General features: G+C 39.9%; 1 protein-coding gene across 9 annotated transcripts in view; it reads left to right on the top strand.

The window, feature by feature from the left end:
* Positions 1-11,373, top strand: part of Rps6ka5 (ribosomal protein S6 kinase A5) — a 164,153-nt gene extending 152,780 nt beyond the window's left edge. For all 9 annotated transcript variants that reach the window (XM_076551236.1, XM_076551233.1, XM_076551234.1 and 6 more), the window contains 4 exons: positions 872-1,063; positions 5,085-5,244; positions 6,292-6,455; positions 7,652-11,373. In XM_076551236.1, coding sequence (XP_076407351.1) covers positions 872-1,063; positions 5,085-5,244; positions 6,292-6,455; positions 7,652-7,891 — 756 coding nt within the window. In that variant the 3' untranslated portion in view covers positions 7,892-11,373. The remainder of the gene's footprint in view (positions 1-871; positions 1,064-5,084; positions 5,245-6,291; positions 6,456-7,651) is intronic.
* Positions 11,374-23,535: the final 12,162 nt, after the last annotated feature.

Below are 23,535 nucleotides of genomic sequence, written 5' to 3'. Positions count from 1 at the left end.
AAACTGGAACTTCAGTTTGGTAGGGTGGTTAGGTCAGCATCTGTAAATGAGGAGTAAGTGTACGAGAGCTACAGTGGAACATGGGGTGCTGGAGGAAGTGGAAGACTAGCTCAGAGGGAAAATGGAGACAGAGGGTCTGAATTGAGAAGAAGCATGGTGTGCTGATTTCCAGTCAGCCTAGTGGCTGCACCTAAATCTACGGATATTTCAACTACCTTCCACAGTCCCCCAACCCGCAACGCCATGCCGCCTGCCGCCTGCCGGGACTTAGGGTCCTGCCAATACTACTCCTCCTTAATGGAGTTTTTAATCAAGTCTGCCGTTCTGTTTACCACAAAGACCTGGGAGTCAGATGTAGGAGTGAAAACCTGCTAGCTCAAGAGGCCCTAGAAGCAACCAGCTGACCCTCCTTTTTGGCCAGAGACCCAGCAAGAGAGCTTCTCTCCAGCCATCCTAAACCAAAAAAAAGACCATGAAACTCCAAGTCCCTCCCTACTCCTTCCTGTGCATCTCTCCGTGTGTCCTCTTGGCTTCTCTGTACTCTCTATGGCTAATTCTTGTCAACCAGTTCCTGGCTCTGCCTCCCCCCCATTCAAGGTTGATTTTATTAACACAGTCTTGGGGTTCACAGTATGATCAGATATCCCGCAACAGTGGTGTAGTTGAAAAGTGTTTGACATGACACTGTAGAAACTGAAGTGATACAAAACAGTATAAAGAAGAGGTCAGTGGTATGACACCCAGGTCCCAGATCGTCCTAGGAGACTGTGTGCTTGAGTCAGATATCAGAATACATGAACAATGCTCCATTGATAGGTTGGTACATCTGCCATTTCAATGAGAATCTAAGCAAAGTATTGGCATCTTACAGAATTTATTGTTCACTGATGAAAACGACAATTTGGAAATTAAAGTAATTGACTTTGGGTTTGCACGCCTCAAGCCACCTGACAATCAGCCCCTCAAGACCCCATGCTTTACCCTTCACTATGCAGCACCAGAGCTCTTGACGCACAATGGCTATGATGAGTCCTGCGACCTGTGGAGTTTGGGTGTCATCTTGGTGAGTTTGTCCTACTGGTCAGCTCTTTGGAGGCCTTAGCTCTCACCGCTGTTTAGAAAAAAAGTTCATGAGAAAGCTGAATGTGCTGGCTTGTTTTCTGTATAACCAGTAGAGGCCTCACTAATGTATATTTCTATTTCTTAAAGCCTGTAGTAGATACAATGTAGAATTTAGTTATTTTTGGAAGATTTAAGTTGCTGTGGTTCATATAAAGTATACATTGTTGTTTTAAAAGAAGGAAGTATTGTGTTTACATAAGACATATACTATGTTAGATATAACGTGAAAATAGTGCTTCCTCATAAAAACACATATTCTCTGAAGTTTCATACTAAAAATGTAAGTAAACAAAATTGTTTAGGATAAGTTGACAAATCTAATAGATAAAACTAGAAATATTTATAATACCCTACAGTAATATGGGGAGCATGCTCTTCACAAAATGTGCATGATGAGACACTAGAGAAACCTCCACATATGTTCACCTCAAAATAGCTTCACTTGGTCTTTATATGAGCATGGTAGGGAAGAACTTCCAGACACTGCAGAAAGATATAACTGAAAATCACATCTCACCAGTCAAAGATGATGCTGTGGGAGCGTCTCTCTCTCTCCCCTTCCCTCGCTGCATTGGTGTGGGTTTTTAAATCTGCCTTTGTCTACACATGGATATGTATGTAGGCTGGCTGTTTACTTTTTTAAACCAATGGGTTATATTATATCTGTAGCTTGAGGCTCCAAAATTTATTGAACAATTTCTTTGGCAATGAGCAATTAGTATTTCCTCCTTTTTTTCACTAATTATAAGCTGTAAGAATGAATCTTTTTCATATATACAATTGTACTTGCATCACAGTTTCCTTAGATTTCCCAGGAGGGTATAACATATTTTTATTTTAACATAGTTGCCTAGATTTTCATCTGTCAGGTTTACCAGGCTCAGTACTCATCATCAGTTGCATATGAGCACATTGGATGCCATCAATTTTCGCCTTCAGGCTTTTATTTGATGAGTACCAGTCTGAGCACCTTTTCATACAGGTGGACATTCATGGTTTATGTCATGAATCACCATGTATGAGTTTGCCTGTTTTCTGCCAGACAGCTTTTTGTTACTGAGAATTAAAACTCTGATAAGGATTTTTTTTTTTTTTTTTTTTTTTTTTTTTTTGGTTTTTTGATGCAGGGTTTCTCTGTGTAGCTTTGCGCCTTTCCTGGAACTCACTTGGTAGCCCATGCTGGCCTTGAACTCACAGAGATCTGCCTGGCTCTGCCTCCCAAGTGCTGGGATTAAAGGCATGCGCCACCACCGCCCGGCGAAAACTCTAATAAGGATTTTTAACCTTTGTCTGCCATCAATAATTGGAAATATTTGTCTGGCTTATCTTTTGTTCATAGTAAATAGGACTTTGATTATATTTTTAGAGAAGTTTAAATAGAAAGTGTTTTGTTTTTTCATTTCCATGTGGTAATATATGTCAGTCTTTTCTTCATGGTGTGTGGCTTTGATGTTGGATGCCACTACCCCTGCCCTCACTCAGGATTACAAAAATACTCTCTAAACTTCCTCTAGAATCCCTCTGTCTTATTTTTGTACTTCAATCTGTCCTCCATCTGGGGTTTATTTTGGTGTCAGTTTGTCTTCCCCCAGTGGCTAGCCACTTGTCCCTGCACGAAGGCTCTTTATTTTGAAGCCTTATATGGCTTTCATCTGAGCAATTTGTCATTTATCACTTCAAACTAAACTTACATATTTAGGGATAAGAACTTTTAATAAAAGTAAACAACTTTTGTAGGTTGGAGACTTTTAAGGACTTAAATTGATGACATTTTCATTAGTAGCAATATCCTAAAAAATGTAAATAAAAAGAGCCCTTCATTTTTCATATTTTCTTTTTCATTATAAAAGAGATAGTACTTTAAATTTAGGCCGATTGTGACCATCAAGCTCTTTTAAGGTTTTCAGAGTCTCAGACATGCAAAGCAATGTAGTCAAGCTCCGTATTGTTTCGTATATATTTCCCTTCTGGAAAGACAAGGTTGAAGCCCCCTGCCTGTTAGATCTAATGGTCAAATGTTTAAGAAAACAGAGTAAAAATCAAGTTAATAGTGTCATAGAGCATGGTCACAGTGTCCAGACTGTGGGCACTGCTGTTGGACAGACTAACAATTTTTTTCAGTAGACAATTTATAAGAAAAAAAAATGTCATGAGGCCAGGCTTGGTAGCTCATGCCCAGAATTCCAGCACTCAGGAGGCTGAGGTAGCAGGACTTTCAAGTTCCAGGCCAGCCTGGGCTACAGTGTAAAATGCTGTAGCCCAGCAAACAAAAAAGGTAAAGTGCAAACCCGTGCATTGGAGATCCTTAAGGAACAGTATTTGTGTATTACTTGAATCCTGATTCCAGAAAAACAATTTAATTTAAATTGTTTGTTAAATTAGTATTATAAATATAATTGATATAGCTATAATTACAGTATATCCTCGTGTATATAATATAATCAGGAAAATATGGCCATTCATTAGATACTGACTACTACAAAGAATGACTGCTAATTTTTAGGAGTGAGAAACAGTGTCAGATTGTGGTTTGTTAAAATCTTGCCTCTTGTAGATGCAGGAGAAAACAGTTACAGAAGAAAGTGAACAAAATCAGCAGCTGCATTGAAGGATTCGAAAGTTTTTCTAATTTTTCTCATATAAATGATTGTGTCTCAGACACCTAGCTCCTAACTTACCCGCAGTAAGCATACCAAGCACCAAATTTATTTGGAATTATGGTTTCCCTTGGAATTAGATGCCCCTCTTTCATCTTGCATTTAATAAATCAAAATGTTTTAAAATGAAAATAAATTATATTACCTTTATTGCATCAAATAAATTACTTCAAGGAAAGCCTCCTATGTGGTTTAATTATAATCTCGTATACACCAAGAATGTACAGTCATTGTTTGAAACGCACAGGACCTTAATTAAAGTAGAACTTGCACAGCGTATCAGCCTGCTTGTGCTGCTGTCTCACAAGGCTGCAGACTGGGTAAACAACAGAAGCTTCCTTTCTCATTGAGAGGCTGAAGAGTGCAAGAGCACAGTGTGTGTTAGGACTGATGTCTGGTGTGGACCCTCCCTCTGGGTTGCAGCTGGCTCCCTACTGGTTCTCTCCTCACGTAGCCTTTCCAGGGCACATGCTTACATAGACAGAACTCCCTGATGTCCATTCTCTTAAGGGTACTAATTGGATCAGGACCTTCATGCTTAACTTCTCTCATCTTCATTGCCTCCAGAAAAGCCTTTTCTCTAAGAAACAGTCGTGTTGGGTATTCAGCATCTAAATTTAGGGGAGATCAAACCTTCCATCCACAACACAGTATTTACAAAACAATGGACAGGACCTATAGCATGCCTGTAAAATATCATATGAGTCCATTTAAAACATTTTCTCCAAGTATTTTGTTCCCAAATCTTGACTCTTTGTTTTAAACCAGAGAATTTAAGAGAATACTGTGAATGTTTGCTGCATTTGCTTTTTATGATCCCCCTGTGTGTATGCTCTGTCCATATGTATATATACATGTAAGACATTTGTTGAAACAGACTCATGTGTGTGTGTGTAATTACACACACACACACACACACACACACACACACACACATATAGTTATAGATTTGGTTTTTGCTATAACTGCTTGCAATTGAAAACAGAAAGTTGTTCTTGGTAGGATTTGATGGCTGTATATTAAGCAAAAATCGTGAGATCTCATTCCCCATTGATGGGGAGCTGCTGTAGTTATAAAAATAGTTTTCTATTTTGATATCATAAAAGCCGTGCTACTTCATTTTATAAGTCTTTGAAATGTGTTGGTTATTCTGTTGACAGAAGTCAGTCTTTTAGGTCCAGTAATGCTTATTGGAGTATTGGATAAATTATGCTCATGAAGTTAGCTTATAGTATTAGCTTATTGTCATCACTTAACAGTTCTTTTTGCAATCATTCTGATGTTTTACTTTCTTTTCCATGGCAGTATACAATGTTGTCAGGGCAAGTACCATTCCAGTCTCATGACAGAAGTTTAACGTGCACCAGTGCAGTAGAAATCATGAAGAAAATTAAAAAGGGAGATTTCTCCTTTGAAGGAGAAGCATGGAAGAATGTATCCCAAGAGGCTAAAGATTTGATTCAAGGTAAGACACTTAAGAAATCTGTTATTCTGTATCACATGTAGTGACTAAGTAGAATCATGCCCAGTACACAAGTCTAAGGTAATTATTCCAGAAACCATGAGTGTTCCTGATATCTAGCCAAGTGGCTTGTTTTCTCTTTTCTGGAGTTTTCCCTTTATTAACCTATCCCCATTTCCAACATGAACTGCCACATGGCTTCTGCTAGCATCCCAACCTAACAGATCCAAAACAAAACCTTGTCTTTTCTTCCATGCTTCCCCCCTCAAATACATTCCACTTCCATCTCTTGTCTTTTGAATAATGGCATTACCCTGAAGCCAGACCACAGAAACAGAAGCCTTGGATTCCCCCTGGCTGCCTGCCTTCCAGCCACTTAGTGCTGCAACTCTATGAGTAGAGTTTCTACCCACAGGCTACTGCCATCATTTCTCTGCCAGTGCCTACAACACCTTTAAACCCACCCCACGTGACTGACTTTCCCACCAATCTTGTACCAACAGAAGGACAAAGGTCATCATCCTTCTCTTGGGGCAGGGTGGGATGATCCTTTGAAGAATCTCTCTTAGCTTTGTGTCCAACTCTTCAGCCTGGCCTTCAGAACTAGCCTTTCAGGTCCTGGCTGGCCTGCCTCTGCTTCCACATCACCCCATCTCTGCTGTTGTTGAATTCTTGAATTCCCCCAGTGGGTCAGGTTTCACACATGGCCCTTTTAATCCTTGCAGCACCTTTTAGTCTAGCTCCTCCTTCTCAGCATATAGGCTTATTTCCTAGAAACCTCGTAGGCTAAGCAAATATCCTATGTTTAGCTCGTGTCTTGTGCATTGCTGCTGCACTGGTCCCCTCAAGTTGGAATAGCTGTCTTTGTCTCTGTGTCTCCTTGTTGATCCTTAAACAGGTTTAGGTGTATATGAAAATACATTTGTAGGAGGTAAAGGCTTGTTGAAACTATCGTGTCACAAGAACATAATTGACCTTTATATATGAGAATGATTGTTGAACTATGTTTGAAGTGGAAACTTATAAAATTAAAATGCCTTATTCCCACAGGACTTCTTACAGTTGATCCAAATAAAAGGCTGAAAATGTCTGGCTTGAGATACAATGAATGGCTTCAGGATGGCAGTCAGCTGTCCTCCAATCCTCTGATGACTCCAGACATTCTGGGATCTTCAGGAGCTGCTGTACACACCTGTGTGAAAGCAACCTTTCATGTAAGGCCCTGTTCTGTGCACATGGATGATTTAGAAAGGGCTCCTAATCATGTGTGCTTATTGGCTAGCTTTCAAGACATAATATTCATTAATACATTTAATTGTTATTATATATTAATAATTGTGTTCTTTTAATATAGGAAGGACGTGAAGTAGATGAGTTGTGCTAAATATAGATTGTAATCTTGAAAGGCTGAGACTATATATTAGTAACTTTGTCCCAAGCAGATGCAAATGAGTTCAGATAATTAGTGCAAGATGAGTTGAAAGGGGCTACCAGGTGAGTTCCAGGAGAGGCGCAAAGCTACACAGAGAAACCCTGTCTTGAAAAACCAAACCAAAAAAAAAAAAAAAAAACATGAGTTGAAAGAGGCATAAAGGAATCTGGAGGGATTATCTGGGGATGGGAGAAAGCACGATACAGACTAGGATTTGAAAGGTGATAAAGGTGGGGTGTGAAAGAATGGAGGGATTGGCTTCAGGAATCCAGTTCTTCCCAGTGGCATGTGATGTGAGGTCATCAGTGTCACTGTAGCACTTCTCTTAACCGACGTTAAGGAAATTCAAGATAGAGTGTGCTCGCACCCACCTATAATCTCAGTACCTGGGAGGTAGAGGCAGGAAGAATCAGCTCCAAGTCATCCTCGGCTTCCTACAAGTCTGAGGTCAGCCTGGCCTACTTGAGAGCCTGTCTCTACTTAACATAAAAACAGGCTAGAGAGGTGACTCAGTAATTAACTGCCTGCTCTTGCAGTGGACCTGGGTTCAATTCCCAGCACTCACAGCAGCTCACAGTGGCATGTAACTCCAGTTCCAGGGGATCCGGTGCCCTCTTCTGGCCTCTGTGGGCACAGACATACATGCAGGCAAAACACCTATCCATATAAAATGAAATACTTTAATTAACAGAAAACAAGCAACAGTGAGAAGTAATCATGACTCTGGGACAGTTCAGCTGGTACAGTTCACACTGTTACTTGGTGTTAGGGCACTTGTGTGCCATGTGTGAGGCCCCTGCTCCACACCCAGCACTGGAGAACTTTGTCCCAGTCTTGAGGGCTGGATGAAAAGTTTTCCCAGCTTTGTTCCAAGAGCTACTTAGAACTGTGGTTGCCAGAAAAGCTGTCTTCTGCTTAAAGTCAGAACTACTAGACAGTCTTCAGTGCTGGTGTTCTCAAAGCTACTTTCCTCCCCAGGCCTTTAACAAATACAAGAGAGAAGGGTTTTGTCTTCAGAATGTGGACAAGGCCCCTTTGGCTAAGAGGAGGAAGATGAAGAGGACAAGCACCAGCACAGAGACACGCAGCAGCTCCAGCGAGAGCTCCCGCTCCTCCTCCTCGCATTCCCATGGCAAAACGACGCCCACCAAGACGCTGCAGCCTGGCAACCCTACAGACAGCAGTAACCCAGACACCCTCTTCCAGTTCTCAGACTGAGGACTGTGGGAATGGTAGGACGTCTTGGCTGACCCTTGCACCTTAGTTCCCTCAGCATGTGCCTGAGGTATGATCTGTGCTTTAAAAAGATGTCTCCCATTGTTCTCATTGGAATCTGCCTCTTAATGAATTTTTTTTTTTTTTTCGGGAAAGCCTGTTTGGTTATCTTTGTCCAAAAGCACTGGACAGCATTACTGTGAATAGAGGACACATGATACTTTTTAGCGGACTAGCACGATGCCAGCTCAAGATTCTTCTTGAAACAGCAAAGGTTTCTGTAATTTTAGTGACGGGTTAGATAAGTCACAGATGTCCACATGTCTGCCAAGAAGACTTGATGACTTCTGCTTTGCCTGGTGAACACAGTTTTTAAGAGACTTGTATCCTTTGGGTAGTGACCAGAGAAAAAGGTCTGATTTCAAAACAGATGCTATAATGAATTTTATGTGTGGCTTTGTTTCTTAAAAGAGAATTTTAACTTATTGTTTTTATTTTATGGTCATATATAATGATAACTTGCTATTATTAATAATCTTTTTCTAAAAAGTAAAAAAAATATTTAAGAACTTAAGGTCCTGTGTTCTGCACTTGGGACCATCTGAACTGCATGCTAAGCTATGTTTGTTTTTAATTTTGCACTGCTCTTTCCTAGCAGTTTGTTTTAAAGGTTATTGCAGGAATTAAGGTACATGTCTCTTGGTTTATGTAATACAGCACTTTATAAAATAGTATGAGTATTGCAGTCTGTCTTATAAGGTGCACTATTTAAAGCATATGTACTGTATTTTTGCTATTCTTTTCATTATCTACTTTAATTTGTCCTCACATCCCCCTTCTGCTTTCTATGCAGCAAGTAGAAAGGGACATGTTGTATAATGACTCATTAGCCACTTATGCACCAATACGAGGAACAGGAAAGGGAAATTCTACTCAACACTGTGCTTCATATCTGTACACTGTGTTGCACTACAGTGAGGCATTTCCTCCTGTAGTCAGATATTATGTACATAATATTTTAGAACCATACCTATACTTGTTTTTGAAATGTTTCTGTTGAATTTTAAATCCACAAAGCATTTTATAAACTTATGCAGAGCACTTTTATTGCTCAAAAGTTCTAAATTGATATAGACAAGTGCTATGCCGTGAAGACATTTCATTGAAAGACTGCTTCATTTTACAATTAATACAAACTAATTAATTCCCTATGCAAAAAAAGAAATTACAAGATTTGTATGTTTTTTTCCTTTAAAGCCATTACATAGAATGTCAGGACTAAGAAAAATGATCTTCGCTATGTTTACAAAAATTATGCTTAAAAAGATACTGTCCAACATGTTTATTTTAGTTTTGTTAGTGATAACTCTTCAGCATTAGTTTGGAATTTGGACATGATACCTATTTATCTCTTTCTTAAGGTATTAGCAGCATTAATTTCAACCGGTGATGAATACTGCATTCTGTGTAATGGTAATGTATTTATTACTAAATCAGTGTACATATTAATAGTATAGGCAGCAAAAAATGACAAATATTAAAATATTTTCAAAACATTACATTATCCTGTTCACTTTTTGTTCACAGTAGTTACTGGGGATATTTTTTGATACTCTTGGACTGGCCAAATGGCTATATAATTCTCACCGAATCAATAAAAATTTTATACTCCTAGCTTTCAGTCATTTCTAGCAATGATAGGAAACTGTGAATTATTAATAAACTACAGCTGTTTCACAAAATGTGATCTCCTTGGGCACAGATTTTTAATAAGAATATGTCCACTTATTTTTACACTGGATATATTTGGATTGTATTTGGAAATGTGTAAGTTAGTTCTTGAAGTCATTTGTAAATGTGTGTCCTGATAGGAAATACAAGTTGCAAAGTACAAACTGAGGAGATTGTGTTGCCAACAAAAGGTAATCCAGAAAAGTGGTTCAACCCTCCTCATGATTTATTAGTTCATTGTCAATATTGGAAATTGATGGGTTTTTCATTTCATCACCTTGTATCTTCTGGAGGATTTGATAGACACTGGGCAAAAGTCAGGTATAGTAAGAAGAAAAGGTAAGGCTTTCTGCAAACTGTTGAGCCTAACTGAATCATCTAGAAAAGACCACAAGAAACTCACAGCCCAGGCCTTCAATAAGATGCTACCACCGTCACCCAATTTATAAGCACCTGAAAGACACCACCTAATGATCCCTTGCAGATTCTGTGTTAGTGGACAAGTTTTCCTCTAAGAATCATAAAACTTTCACTTGATCACATCAAAATTAAATAATAAAAACGCTACATGCAAAAATATGAAGTGAGGATCTGGAGAGATGGCCCAGCAGTTAAGAGCAAACACGGCTCTCAGAAGGATGTGAGTTCTGTTCCCAGCATCTGTGTCAGACAGCTCACTACAGCTGGAACCCCAGCTCCGGGGCATTCTGTGCCCTCTTCCGGTGCACAAAATATTAACTGAAATGACTTGATTTTTGGAGTAAAATAGAAGTAGATCGGAGAAAATAAATATCTGCTTTAAGTTCTCTTTATTACAATAGTTTTGGGGGTAGAGCCAAGTCATCCCACCCTTCTTCATTGGTTACATTGTGTGTAATTTAGACCACTGCATATCCCGAGTCACACATTTTGTAATCGCCTGTGCCTGATATATTGAAAGGCCCGGATAATAAGAAAAGGAATTTGATAGGGGAACAAAACTAAAGTAGACCAGTTTTTTGTAATTGTGCCAGATCCTGTTGCTGAATGAACTAATTTAGCTATCTTGAGAACTGATGGGTTTCAAGCCTCTATAGAAACCATTAAACTATTGGAGTGAAGTGAATTTCAACATAATTATCTGTCTTGAAGTTGCAGGTTCATTTGTGCATGAAAACCGCCTTTTTCTTTGAGATTACTGCTAATTAAATAATTATGCAAATGGCTATATTTTAAATGTAAGGTGATTATTTTAAAGAATCCTACTAGGGTAACAGTGAGTGATTTGTTCTTTTTTAAATAAAGGAAATCCTTTATCTAAATATGAACTCAAGTATTTTATAAAAGCATATAATTTATTGTGTACTTGTTCACTTTACTTCTAATTTTCTTTTCTTCTTTTTTTTTCCTTTTTGGTTTTTAGAGATAGGGTTTCTCTGTGTAGCCCTGGCCTCGAACTCAGAGATCTGCCTGCCTCTGCCTCCTGAGTGCTGGGATTAGAGGTGTGTATCACCACTACCGGGCCACTTTTCTTCTATTTCCAACAAATATTTTGGCTAGATTTATTAAGAACAAGCTGCTTTAAAATGTTGGAGATTTCTAATTGTTAGCTCTGTTGTTTTCCCAGAGGCCAGTAAGAACAGCACAGTTGGGATGCTTGTGTGGTAACACTCCTAATACTCCTTAGTCTGCTGAGTTAAATTCTTGTGTTACTTACATTCTGTCAGAATAATTGTCTCATGGATGAATTATTATAATAAAATATCTTCAGTTTACACTGCTTGGCCTCTCAAATGTCTTATACCCAAACACCCCAATTTCTGATCTTTAACTGTACTATGGGAATGCCTGTTGCCCCTTGATATTATCATCCATCTCTAAAATGAACATAGCAAGCTCTCGTAAAATACCAGTCACTTTTTTTTGTTTGTTTGAGACAAGGTCTCTCTCCATAGCCCTGGCTGTCCTGGAACTCAGTATGTAGACCAAGCTGGCCTCATACTCACAGAGATCCACCTCCCAATTCTGGGATTAGAGGCATGAGCCACCATTCCCAGTCCCCATGAGTCACTTTAAGATTCAAGGATGGGGAATCCATAAGATTCACAGAGGAAGAAGTATATCTCAAATGTTATAGGTGTGACCTTGAAGAAAAGAGCAGCTACAGCAATGCAAGTTTTATTCTTATCTTATTAAGTAACTTCACTCACAATTGGGACATTCTTTGGAGAGAATGATTTTTTTTTAAAGATTTATTTATTTATTATGTATACAGTGTTCTGCCTGCACATATCCCTGCAGGCCAGAAGAGGGCACCAGATCTCATTACAGATGGTTGTGAGCCACCATGTGGTTGCTGGGAATTGAACTCAGTACCTCTGGAAGAGCGGCCAGTGCTCTTAACCTCTGAGCCATCTCTCTAGCCCTGAGAATGATTTCCTTAAGAATAGTTATTTATTTGGTGAGCATAGCATCACATGCCTGTGATTGCAGCACTCATGAGGCTGAGGCAGGGTTAGGAGACCCAGGCCTGCCTGGGCTGTTCAGTGAGACCTTGTTTCTATGAGGGGAGGGGGATGTGTTTTCCAAGGGACAGTAGCATAACATTTGATGAACCTCACTTCCGTCCTCAACGTCTGTATCACTTGCTCTGGAGCTTTCGAGGTATTTCTATTGAGCCCTTTTCTTTATACATCCAGTCCTAACCCCAGTTTAATTATAAAAACTAGTACATTTCTATTCTGAGTGATTCTTCTCCATACCTCTGGCTTTTTCTTCATCCTATTTGGTGAATTTGTGATGGAAATGGGTGCCAGTTCTTCCCCCTAAGGCTGGGCTAGAAAAGAGTAAAACAGTAAAACAACCCCCAAGTGTGTGTCTTCTTACTCACTTGGGGTGAGTACCATTGACTGACAGCTATCTTTTTCCCTTCATCATTTCTAACCATGGGGAAAAGGCTAACGTTTTATATTAGGAGACATATTAAAAGACAGGATTCTTGGTAGCGGTTCACCAGGCCTAATTTCCTTCGTGCATTTCTGCTGGGATAGGAAGAAGGACATGTAATATTTTCCCAGTTAGAGTGTTTCTTGACTGCGTATAAGGCTCTGAATTTTAAGATGAGCAAATGTGTATTTCTTGTATCATGTGATTGTTGGATCACGGGAATCTGGGGCAGTGCCTGGCATTGTGTTGTCTACTTCATCCTCTTGCACTGCACAACACTTTTCATCTTTATGCGTTTATAAAAATCTGTCCAGTTTGAAAATCCTGTTTTATTCTTTTTCCTTTTTTCATTTAGGGTTTTTTTTTTTTTTTAAATCTTTGCTTTGAAGTCCTATTTTAAAAAAAAAAAAAAGAAAGAAAGAAATGTAAGCCAGGTGGTGGTGGTGCACACCTTTAATCCCAGCACTCGGGAGGCAGAGCCAGGCGGATCTCTGTGAGTTCGAGGCCAGCCTGGTCTACAAAGCAAGTTCCAGGAAAGGCGCAAAGCTACACAGAGAAACCCTGTCTCGAAAAACCAAAAAAAAAAAAAAAAAAAAAAGGAAAAAAAGAAATGTAAGCAATTTTTCAAAAAATACCATGGTTTTTTTTTCTGACATTTCTTCTTGTAGACAGATTGGAAATTATCGTTTATCTTGTTTGCTTTGTTTTAAAATCCAGTCACGTTAAGGCACATGACATTTTACCTGCAGTGAAATTTTCCCTTCATAAGGTTGGTTGTATAAAATGAGCCCTGCCTGTTGTAATGAATATGTGACAGTTGTCCCCATTAAAAAAATACCCATGACCGTGGTGAGCATTTGGATATTCTTCACAGTGCCCTTTAGGTTCTGTACTCCTATCCTGCTGGCCAAGACTGTAAGCATGGGTAAAAGGACTAATTCAGTATATAATAATACTCATCTCTTGGTGAATGTGGTAGCTTGAATGTAATTGGCCCATACATGCTCATAGGGAGGGGCACTGTTAGGAGGTGTGGCCTTGTTGGAGGAAGTGTGTCACTGTGGGAGTGGGCTTTGAGGTCTCCTAATGCTCAAGCTACTCCCAATATGAGAGACCGTCTCCTGTTGCCTGCAAGATGTAGGACTCTCAGCTCCTTCTCCAGCACTGTCTGCCTGCACGCCGCCATGCTCTCCACCATGATGATAATGGACTGAACCTCTGAAACTATAAACAAGCCCCAATTAAATGATTTCCTTTATAAAAGTTGTCATGGTCATGGTGTCTCTTCACAGCAATAGAAACCCTAACTGAGACAGAGACTTGAGAAGGAAAACAGATATGCTGCAGCACATAAAACAGGAATCCTTAAGTACCAAGGCTTGGGGAAACATCTCTAAAAGCCTTACTGGCATGATGGTTTTTAAAGAGGAAACCACATGCACACATAGAGGGATTTCTAAGGCTGGCATTCCATGTGCAGTTGGCATAGTTCTCTTAGAGGTAGTGCACACCCAGAGATGTGGGGCAAGAAACTGGGTGAGAATAATTTAAGGCATTACCATTGATAAAACTGTTTTCTAACAGCTTTATGAAAAGCTAAGAATCCATCTCACCAAAAGGTAAGTAGGAAAAAGTGAAGAGTAATGTTCCTTATGTTCTCTGTGGGTATTAGGAGTAAAGGTCCAGTCAAGCCTTAGATCAAATGGATCCCATTCCTCTCCATGACAATCTGCACTGGCTTGCTTACCTGCACTGGAATCCCCACACTTGGTGTGTGGGCTTGTTCTTGCATCATTTTTCCCTGTGAGTTACAAGTCTATGTACAGTAATGCATCCCTACAGGGACCTCAATGAAATGAGTCCTGGGGTTGTTTTGTTTTGTTTTTTGTTTGTTTGTTTGTTTTATGGAAGAGTGGCCCCAAATTGAAGTGTATGTAACTCTCTAGTTAATTGATCTCTGATTTCCACTTTTAAGTATACCATATTAACAATTTGTTTTCCATTTGGCCAATTTCCTCCTTGATTCTTGTTTACCTTTTACCCTTTTCTTTTGAGTAAAACAAAATTTTGCATTAAATGTTTTAAAGTTCATATTTTATTGACCTTTGATTTTATACTTTCTGATGATTTCTATTCCATTCTACTCTTCCTTATTTCCACCTGAGATTATCTTTTTTGTCTGGAGAATTCTTTTAAAAATGGTCTTAGGTGGGGTTATAGAGACAGCTCAGTGGTTAAGAGTACAAAGTGTTCTTACAGAAGACTGTAGTTCAGTTTTCAGCACCCATATCAGGCAGCTCACAACCACCATAATGAGCTCCAGGGGGACCCAGTACCTCCAGCTTCATGGTACTTGTACCTGTGTGCACGTACCTACACACAAACACATAATTAAAAATAAATATATGAATGGATTTGTAATCTGTGAAATACAGCTAGGTGAGTTCACCATTATGCAAAAATCAGCATAAAGAACACACAGACAAGACAGCTATGACATCACTACATTCTATCATCTTCATGACCACTGTCACCTGTGGTCTGTCCTTAACTAAAACTTCACTTGGTGACACATACTGTTTCTTTTAATGCCAGATCTGCTGACAGTAAATTCTCTTGGTTTCTACTTTTTTTTAAATATTTATTTTGCTTTTTTTTGTAACACCTTTGTTGGGATAAAATTTGCTTATCAGTATGAATCAAGCACTTAAAATGTACATACAGTTCAGTGTTGCCTTTAATTTGAAGGATACTTCCACTGAATGTGAAATCCTAGGTATGCCACTTAAAAAATGTCATTCCATTCTTTAAATTCTGTGGCAAAGTCAACTGTAAGTCTTGTTTTGAAGATAAGATATCTTTTGCTCTAGCCACATGGGCGACAGACAGTTGAGACAGGGTCACACTGCAGCCGCGGCTGGCCTGGAGCTTGTAGTCCTTCTGACTCAGCCCTCTAGTGATGGAATTACAGGTGTTACATCACCCACTGCTCTTTGGCCATCTTTAAGATTCCCTCTTTGTCTTTGATTTTCAAGAGTTTGAGTAGGGTGCCTATGTGTGGTCTTACTTTTAAAAGCAAATAAAGTTACAGAATCTGTTGGTTGGTGACTTTCCCTATTGGAAGTTCCCAATCACTTATTCTTCAAGTCATTGTTCCAAATACGTTCTCTCTGTCTTTCTTTTAGGATTCCCCCCAAAGCCTTTTCACCATGTTCCTTATTATTTCTCTATCTTTTGGATTTTCCATCTCCCTGTACTATATAAATTTTGAACCTATATAAATTTTACCAACCTGTTCTCTAGTTCACTTGGTCTCGCTTCTCCTCTATCTATTGAATTTGAAATTTAATTTCATGTATTATTTCAAGCTCTAAAATACTCATTGACTCTTCCATATACTCCAAATCCCTAGTGAATTCCCAGTCTTCTTTTTTATGTTCTTGAACATATTAATTAAAATTATTTCAGAACTCTGAAAAAACAGTGAATTACTATGTGTTGGTTGTTTCTATTTGCAGTTTCTCTTGAGTTTCAGTCATTTTTGTCTTGTTTTTTGCTTGCCTTTGAGTTTATCCGATGCCTTACATTGTGTTTTAAAGCCCATGGGGGCTCTGGATTGTATGGTCTTCTCCCATGAGGGTGTGTTTTCTTCTGTCTATCATATGAAATGCAGCCAGACCAGTGTGATTGTATCAAAGACTGATGCTAGGCTTACATATTAAATTCTGCTGTTCCTCCTAGTGATTAGCCACTGTGAGTTTCCAACTGAAAATCTGGGGTATTTATTGGTGCCACTTTACCATAATGATCCTGAATTCCCACATCTGTCTCCTCAGCACCAAGAGCTGTTAAGACCTATGGCCAACTCTTTTAGCTCCCGTCTGCTGCCTCTGCTGGGTTTCCTGAAGCCTGGCCTTGTGCATGTGAGTTTAGGATTGACAGGCACCTCCAGGAGATACGATAGTAGTTAGCACTCTCTTCTTGTTTGCTTTTGTGGGGTGGTCTCCTCTTGGGACTTTGCCCTCACATCCTAGCCCAAGCTCCAACTCTGGTCTCTTAAACTAAGTGCACTGCTGCTTTCTGCCGAGCTCCTCTCCAAGGAGGCAGAGTGATGACGGTGCCCGGCTGAGTGTTCTGCTGCTCCTGCGCTAAGGCTGTCTGTTTGCTCCCTGTTGCCTGTTACTGCTGTTACATGTTTTTGTTAGCTTTCGTGGTTGTCTTCAGTGCAGTTTCTACCTCAGGCACAAGCTGCTCCAGTTATGGTCAAGAGCAGAAATCTGCTGCTAATCATTTCCAGTCGTTGTTGAGTTGTGAAGAGGGCCCCAGGTTCCTCTCATGTTACAGATCTTCATTGAATGGTTTTGTGCCCCTACTTCAGACCAGATATTATTGTTCCCGATACGGCAATATGATAGAAAAGATAAGGTGGGAGTTCTTTTAACTTCTTTTTATAGACAGGATCCTAATGGTTTCTGACTTTTTCTGCGTGTTAATTATGTAGACTAATAGACTTTTACCTTGATGGTTCCAAACTCTAGTATCTTGTGCTTTGGTCATACCCACCCACTATTATCCCCTTCCCTGACTCTCAACCTTAATAGTAGCAGTCACCCCTCCCCTACTTTCAGGCCATCATTCCCCACATATGAGGGAAGGCATGGAATCCTTTCTCCTCTGTGACCAGCATACTTTGTTTGACATTCTCCAGTTCCATTTATTTTCCTGTGAATGACTCAGTTTAATTTCTTCTCTATGACTGAATAATGCACCATGATGTGTGTGTGTGTGTGTGTGTGTGTGTGTGAGAGAGAGAGAGAGAGAGAGAGAGAGAGAGAGAGAGAGAGAGAGAGAGTTCTTTATCTGTTCATCTGTTGCTGATTGATCCTTGTAGTAATTATCACTGGCTATTATGAAACAGATATGACAGAGAGAAGCTGGGGCCTTTGGGATGATCACACTTAGTTATTTTATATAAAAATTCTAATAGTTTTTAATTATATGGGCTGGAGTTATATCTCACTGTAGAGTGTTTGCCTAGTGGGACAAGGTCCTGGGTTCAATCCCTAGTGCCAGAAAAAAAAATTAAATGAAGATTAGCCCAGTACATCACATTTGTAATCCACCCATTGAAGGCTAAAAATGCTTAATTATATGTATTTAAGTTGAGACTTCCAACAGACAATATAAGCACATGAAAAGCTTACTTTGAAGCATAATTGTTGAACAATTTGAGGTAAAATTCTAGAAGGTAGCTGTGGTGTCATGACACATACCTGTGATCAGCACTCTGGAGGCTGAAACCACATAATTGAGAGTTCAAGGCAACCCTGGGCTGCATAGTGAGACCTCCCGTCAAAGCAAACCAAGCAGCTGGGAAGGCGGCGCCGTAAGTGAAGCTCCTGCTGCACAAGTGTGAGGACCAGAGGTGGGGTGCCTGGCACCCAGGGATGTCATCTGTCACCCCAGCACTGGGAGGCCAGAGACAGGCTGATACTGGGACCTGGCTGACCAGCCAGTCTAGCAAAATGATGGGCGTCAGGCTTCTTTACAGACCCTGACTCAAAAATAGGGAGAAGGAGCAATAGAGGGAAATGTTCAGTTAGCCTAGGCCTCTGTGTATGTGTGTGCCTGTGCACACAACTGAAAAACAAGGAAAAGTGTAATAAAACCCATAGGAACAGATGGAGAACAAACATCTCTGGAAGGAATTCCTTTTTTGTAGGTGTTAACATGAGATCTGATCATCAATACACTGAGGTTTCCTATTTTAGCTTCAGTTTTTGAAAAATATTTCACAGGTGACTAAGTACTCATTAAATGTATTAAGATATTAAAAAGTTATTTGATGTTCTCAGTCTCCCAGAATAGCTTCAATGTCAGTGTTGTCAAGAGAAAATGCATTCTGGGCACGTGTCACTACTAAACACTGCAGTCAGTGAAGTATTTCAGTGTCCTTTGCTATTCTCTGTCCCTTCAGAAACTGCATCCACTCTGGAGTGTTTGCACATGTAATCCCAGCACCTGGGAGGTGGAGGCAGGAAGATCGTAAGATCACTTTCCTCCTGTAGGGGCTGGAAAGATAGCTAAGAGGTCTGGGTTCCATTCCTAGCACACGCACATGGCAGCTCACAGCCATCTATAAATCTGGTTCTGGGGAATCCAGTCCTCTCTGACCTCTGAGGGTGTCTGGCACACACACGATGCATAGACATATATATGAGCAAAATACTCATAAACATAACTAAACCTTTAAAATTTTTAACTAATAGTTTCCTCGTCTACTTAGCGAGTTTGAGGCCAGCCTGGGTTAAATGAGAACCTGTTGCAAAAGACAGAAAGAGAGGGGAGGGGAAGGTTAGAAAGAAAGAAAAACCAATTTCATCTCAAAGAATTATCTTCACTCTAAATGCAGAGTCCAAAGGGCTTGGGAGGGCGAGGTAGTCTGAAACTAGGTAGCTATAATAGTTGTGAGTACATTAAAATTCCTGAAAGGTGCATTTAAAACAGTTGTTGGGGGGTGGGGGAGAAGAGATGGGCTTCTCTCAATGTTGTCCAGAGGGGCCTCTGACACCTGAGCCCCAGAGAGCCTCCCACTTCAACCTCCCAAATAACTGAAAACTTGAGGTGTCTAACTTTCATCTTAATTTTTAAAATTCTGCAAAACAACAAAACCCACCCTCTAGGAAGGATGCAGTCACTTGAGAAATTGCCCAAACACCCGACTGTTTGAAGAATGTCACCCCAGCCCTCATTAACATGATGGATATTACAGCTGGGGACAAAATAAATTAGTCTCTTACAAGATGACACCAACTTTCCAGCCTCACCAGAGGGAGGGAGGGAGCCTCTTGTGGGGCTTGTTTTCCCCAGTTCTTTACAGACCGGAGCACTGTGTTTACCAGTGACCACATCCAGCTTCCTGCTCTAGCAGTTCATCCTGGGTTCTCCGTGTCCTGATGGGAGCACTGGAGTCTCATGTCAGCTCTGTTCCTGTTTGATGAGTGCTTCTTGAGCTCTCTGAGCCTCTGCTTACTGTTGCTCTCAGAAGCAGGTTCAAGTGCACAGTTACCTGAAATGTTACTCACAAAGTCATTTGTAGCATTTGTCTGCCAAGCAACCAAATTACTACAGGGTTTCTCTGTGTAACAGCCCTGGCTGTCCTGGAACTCTCTTTGTAGACCAGGCTGGCCTTGAACTCACCAAGATCCTCCTGCCTCTGCCTCCCAGGTGCTGGGATTAAAGGCGTGCACCACCACCTTCCAGCTCCAAAATACTTTTTATTTTGTTTTATGTGTATGGGTGTTTTGCTTGCATGTATGTGCCTCAGATCCCCTGGGCCTAGACTTACAGACAGCTGTGACCATTTGGGTGTGGGAATTGAACCCAGGTCCTTTGGAAGAACAGCTGGTGCTCTTAGTCAGTGAGCTGACTCTCCACTTCCCCAAAATACTTTTTAAACAAATGCAAAATTAAAACTACTTGTGATCTCGGGCTGGAGAGACGGCTCAGAGGTTAAGAGCACCGACTGTTCTTCCAGAGGTCCTGAGTTCAATTCCCAGCAACCACATGGTGGCTCACTACCATCTGTAATGAGATCTGGCTCCCTCTTCTGTATACATAATAAATAAATAAAAAAAAAAGTCCAAATAGTGCCGAATGCCTTTAAAAAAAAAAAAAAAAAACTACTTGTGATCTCATCTCTCATAACTGCAGCATGTATCTTTTATATATTTATTTATTTATTTTAAGCAGTGTTGGAGGTGAGAGACCAAACAAAGGTCTTGAATAAGACAAGCCCCTACTTCTGAGCCATACCTCCAGCCCTAAAATGTCTTTTTTTTTTTTTTTTTTTTTTTTTTTTTGGTTTTTCGAGACAGGGTTTCTCTGCATAGCTTTGCACCTTTCCTGGAGCTCACTTGGTAGCCCAGGCTGGCCTCGAACTCACAGAGATCCGCCTGGCTCTGCCTCCCAAGTGCTGGAATTAAAGGCGTGCGCCACCACCGCCCAGCTCAAAATATCTTTATGTTGAGTAATTTATACTCACAGAGCCTAAAAGTTTAATCAATAGAAGACTAGATTCAAAGTTCTTTTTATCCACTGATGAGATATCACAGGACATCACATTGGTTCCTGGAGGAGACAAAGATTAACTGTTTTGGAGAAAATAAATTAGGCCTTGAAAATTTCATAATGCTTTTTATAGCAAATGTGAATAGATTTTTTTCAAATGCAGATTGTTTTTCATAAAAAATCTTAATGTGAAGAATATATATTGCCATACAATAAAGTTAGTACTTAAAATTTGGCAAATGTTTTGAAATTATTTGTAATAGAAATTATTGAAATGTTTTGCTTAATGTATTTAGAATAAAATACACCTACATGTAAGAACATGAATAAGTATTATATTGCATCATAGTCTAGTTCTTTATCTTTTTTAAAGCAAGACTAGGCTGGGAGGTAAAGACTTATTTCTAGTAAGTCAGTTTATAGCTTCCTCTGACCCAGTTTGAGTAAAGTCCTTGGTCAGAATGTTCTAGAGCACTGTCCATGTTCTTACTTCTGAGTCTGATGTTGGCCTCTTGCTTATTTTTTTGGATGTTTGGTTTTTTATTTTGGTTCTGGTTTTTTGTTTTGGTTTTGAGACAGGATCTCATGTAGCCTAGGCTGGCCTCAGATTCACTATATAAAGATAGATGACCTTGAACTCCTGATCCTCTTGCCTCCATTCCTTAAGTGCTGGGTGTTTGCCACCAGGGTGAGCCCTGACGTTTGATTTTGTTTTTGTTTTTGTTTTTCGAAGTCAGAATAATCCAACTCTTCCCAAAAATCCACAAAACTTTTTTCTAATGATGAATATATTCAGTGAAAAGTTGAACTTTTGAGACTTTTAATTAGAATTTTAATTTGAGCAGCATATGAGTTATGAATCCCAAAAATATAAACGTCAGTGACTAGACAGTATGCAATCATCCCCATTTATGTTGGATTTGTATATATTTTTCAGTGTTAGAGTACAGTGGCTATAATATAAAGTTGTTTTGAATCTGGTGGTGTTTGTGGACATCGTTAAAATTACACATGAAATGTGAAATTTGTGCTTTAAATGAGGCTCCTTGCATTGTAATTATTTAAAAATCAGTTGCATTAATAATTTATCTATTTGGAGGAAGAATATTTTCTAGTTAAGTAGTAGATCAGTATTAGGAAGTGCACATAGGTGTGTTTATACAGACATTTAGGGGCTAACAGCATGCAACTGACCATCTGCTCTCCCAGGGACCCCCCAATCCCTGTACTGAAGTACTGTCTGCTGAAAATGATGGATAAGCCAGAAAGGTATGAGAAACACCTGTTAGTTTCTTTTCCATGAAAGGTACAGATCCAAACAGTTCACTCTAGCAGCAGCACATTGGTTTCTTGAAGACCTAATGGGCTGTAATGGGAGATAACCATCTACATTTACTTACCATTAGCATCAAAGATAGGATTTGAACTTAATAGAGGGACAGCATCGTTAGACTTTGTGTCTGTGAAACACACATAGTAGGAAACACTTGGGTTTGAGTTTATTTTTTTCAGGCTGAGGTAAGGAATTATTTATTTGATTTTATTTAGACATCAAACATGCTTGCTTTCTTCAGTCACTTCATTGTTGATGAGAATGTCTTGTTGGGTTAGTCTACTCCCTGCTAGGTTTTAGGCTTTGATTTATCTTGTAAGCAACACCCAAAGTTCATGTTGGAAGACAGGAAAATTAAAGTGTCCTAGCAGATTCTTTTTCTTCTAAAAGAGCTCACTCTGTGTAGAAGAATGGCAAGTGTCTTCTCGAAGTAGGGCCAGGACCTGAAGGTGGGGGACTGATCCCAGGAGGACAGAATTGAGTTGGTTAGTGCCTGTAGAGGCCACAGAGGACCAGATCCCTTCCCAGGGCAGATTCAATGTTAAATGTTCTCAGCCTGTGTTTCCTTCTGAGGTGTGTAGTCGGGGTGACTCTGTTTCTAATATACTGTGAGTCTATGTGTTGATCTTCTTGCTGTTCAGATTTGGGCTGTCACGTAGCATGCATGTTTAATTCCACTTTGTTCCATTGGGGGAAATTATAGAACCTTGGTTTTGCTTACTGACCCCACATTAGCATCAACAAGTAAATCACTTTAACTGTATATTTTCCTTGGGTCTTTTACACACACACACACACACACACACACACACACACACACACACACACTCACTCACACACACACCATGGTATCCCTTCCTCTCCTAGCTAAGGGAATCAGTGCTTCATCTGAGCTGCATTCAGATCATCATGTTACTTGTTGTACATATGAAACTGGTAGCAGTAATTACTTGTGTGTCACCACCATAAACCATTTTACATGGTTTTCTGTAGTCTTGTCTGCCTTCTAGCTGTCCATGGAGGTTTATTGAGCAGAAGCTTTCACAGCCAGAATGGATATATTTATGAAGCACGGGCCTGTACTCTTCAGTAGGCCTTTTTAAGGTTTGTTTTCAGCCCTGTGAATGCAGGTTCAGCTCATGCCAAAATTGTCTTGCTTCAAAGGGCTAGTGTTGAGGGTGCTGGGAGTGTCTCTGTAGCCTTTTTGTTTGCTAGCTCTGTTGCTTCCTGATAAGCAGGAGCTAATTCATCATTTCCAAAACAGGAGCAGAGTGCCCTTGGAGGCTCTCTGGGCAGACTGAGCCTCTTCCTCACGCCTTGCCAGTGGGCAGAAATGCTTGCATTCTTTTTCTTTCACGAGTCTTCACTATTTTCTATCTGGCATGATGAGACTCTTTGCCTGCCCATCTTCCTCTCCCCTCTTCTCTCATCGTATTCCCACTTTGCTTTAAAAAGAAACAAAAGCACCTTGACACTGTGTACAGAAATCTGTGAAGGGCTTAAGTGAGGCTTGCTTTTGGAGTACATACTTTATATTTTAGCAGAAGAATCAGTTTGTAATTAGACCAGGTCTTTGGCACCTCAACAG

Source organism: Peromyscus maniculatus, chromosome 14, assembly GCF_049852395.1.
Source record: "Peromyscus maniculatus bairdii isolate BWxNUB_F1_BW_parent chromosome 14, HU_Pman_BW_mat_3.1, whole genome shotgun sequence".
Classification (NCBI taxonomy): Eukaryota; Metazoa; Chordata; class Mammalia; order Rodentia; family Cricetidae; genus Peromyscus; species Peromyscus maniculatus.
The sequence above is the reverse complement of the archived record's forward strand: the minus strand, read 5'-3'. Positions and strand labels throughout refer to the sequence as shown.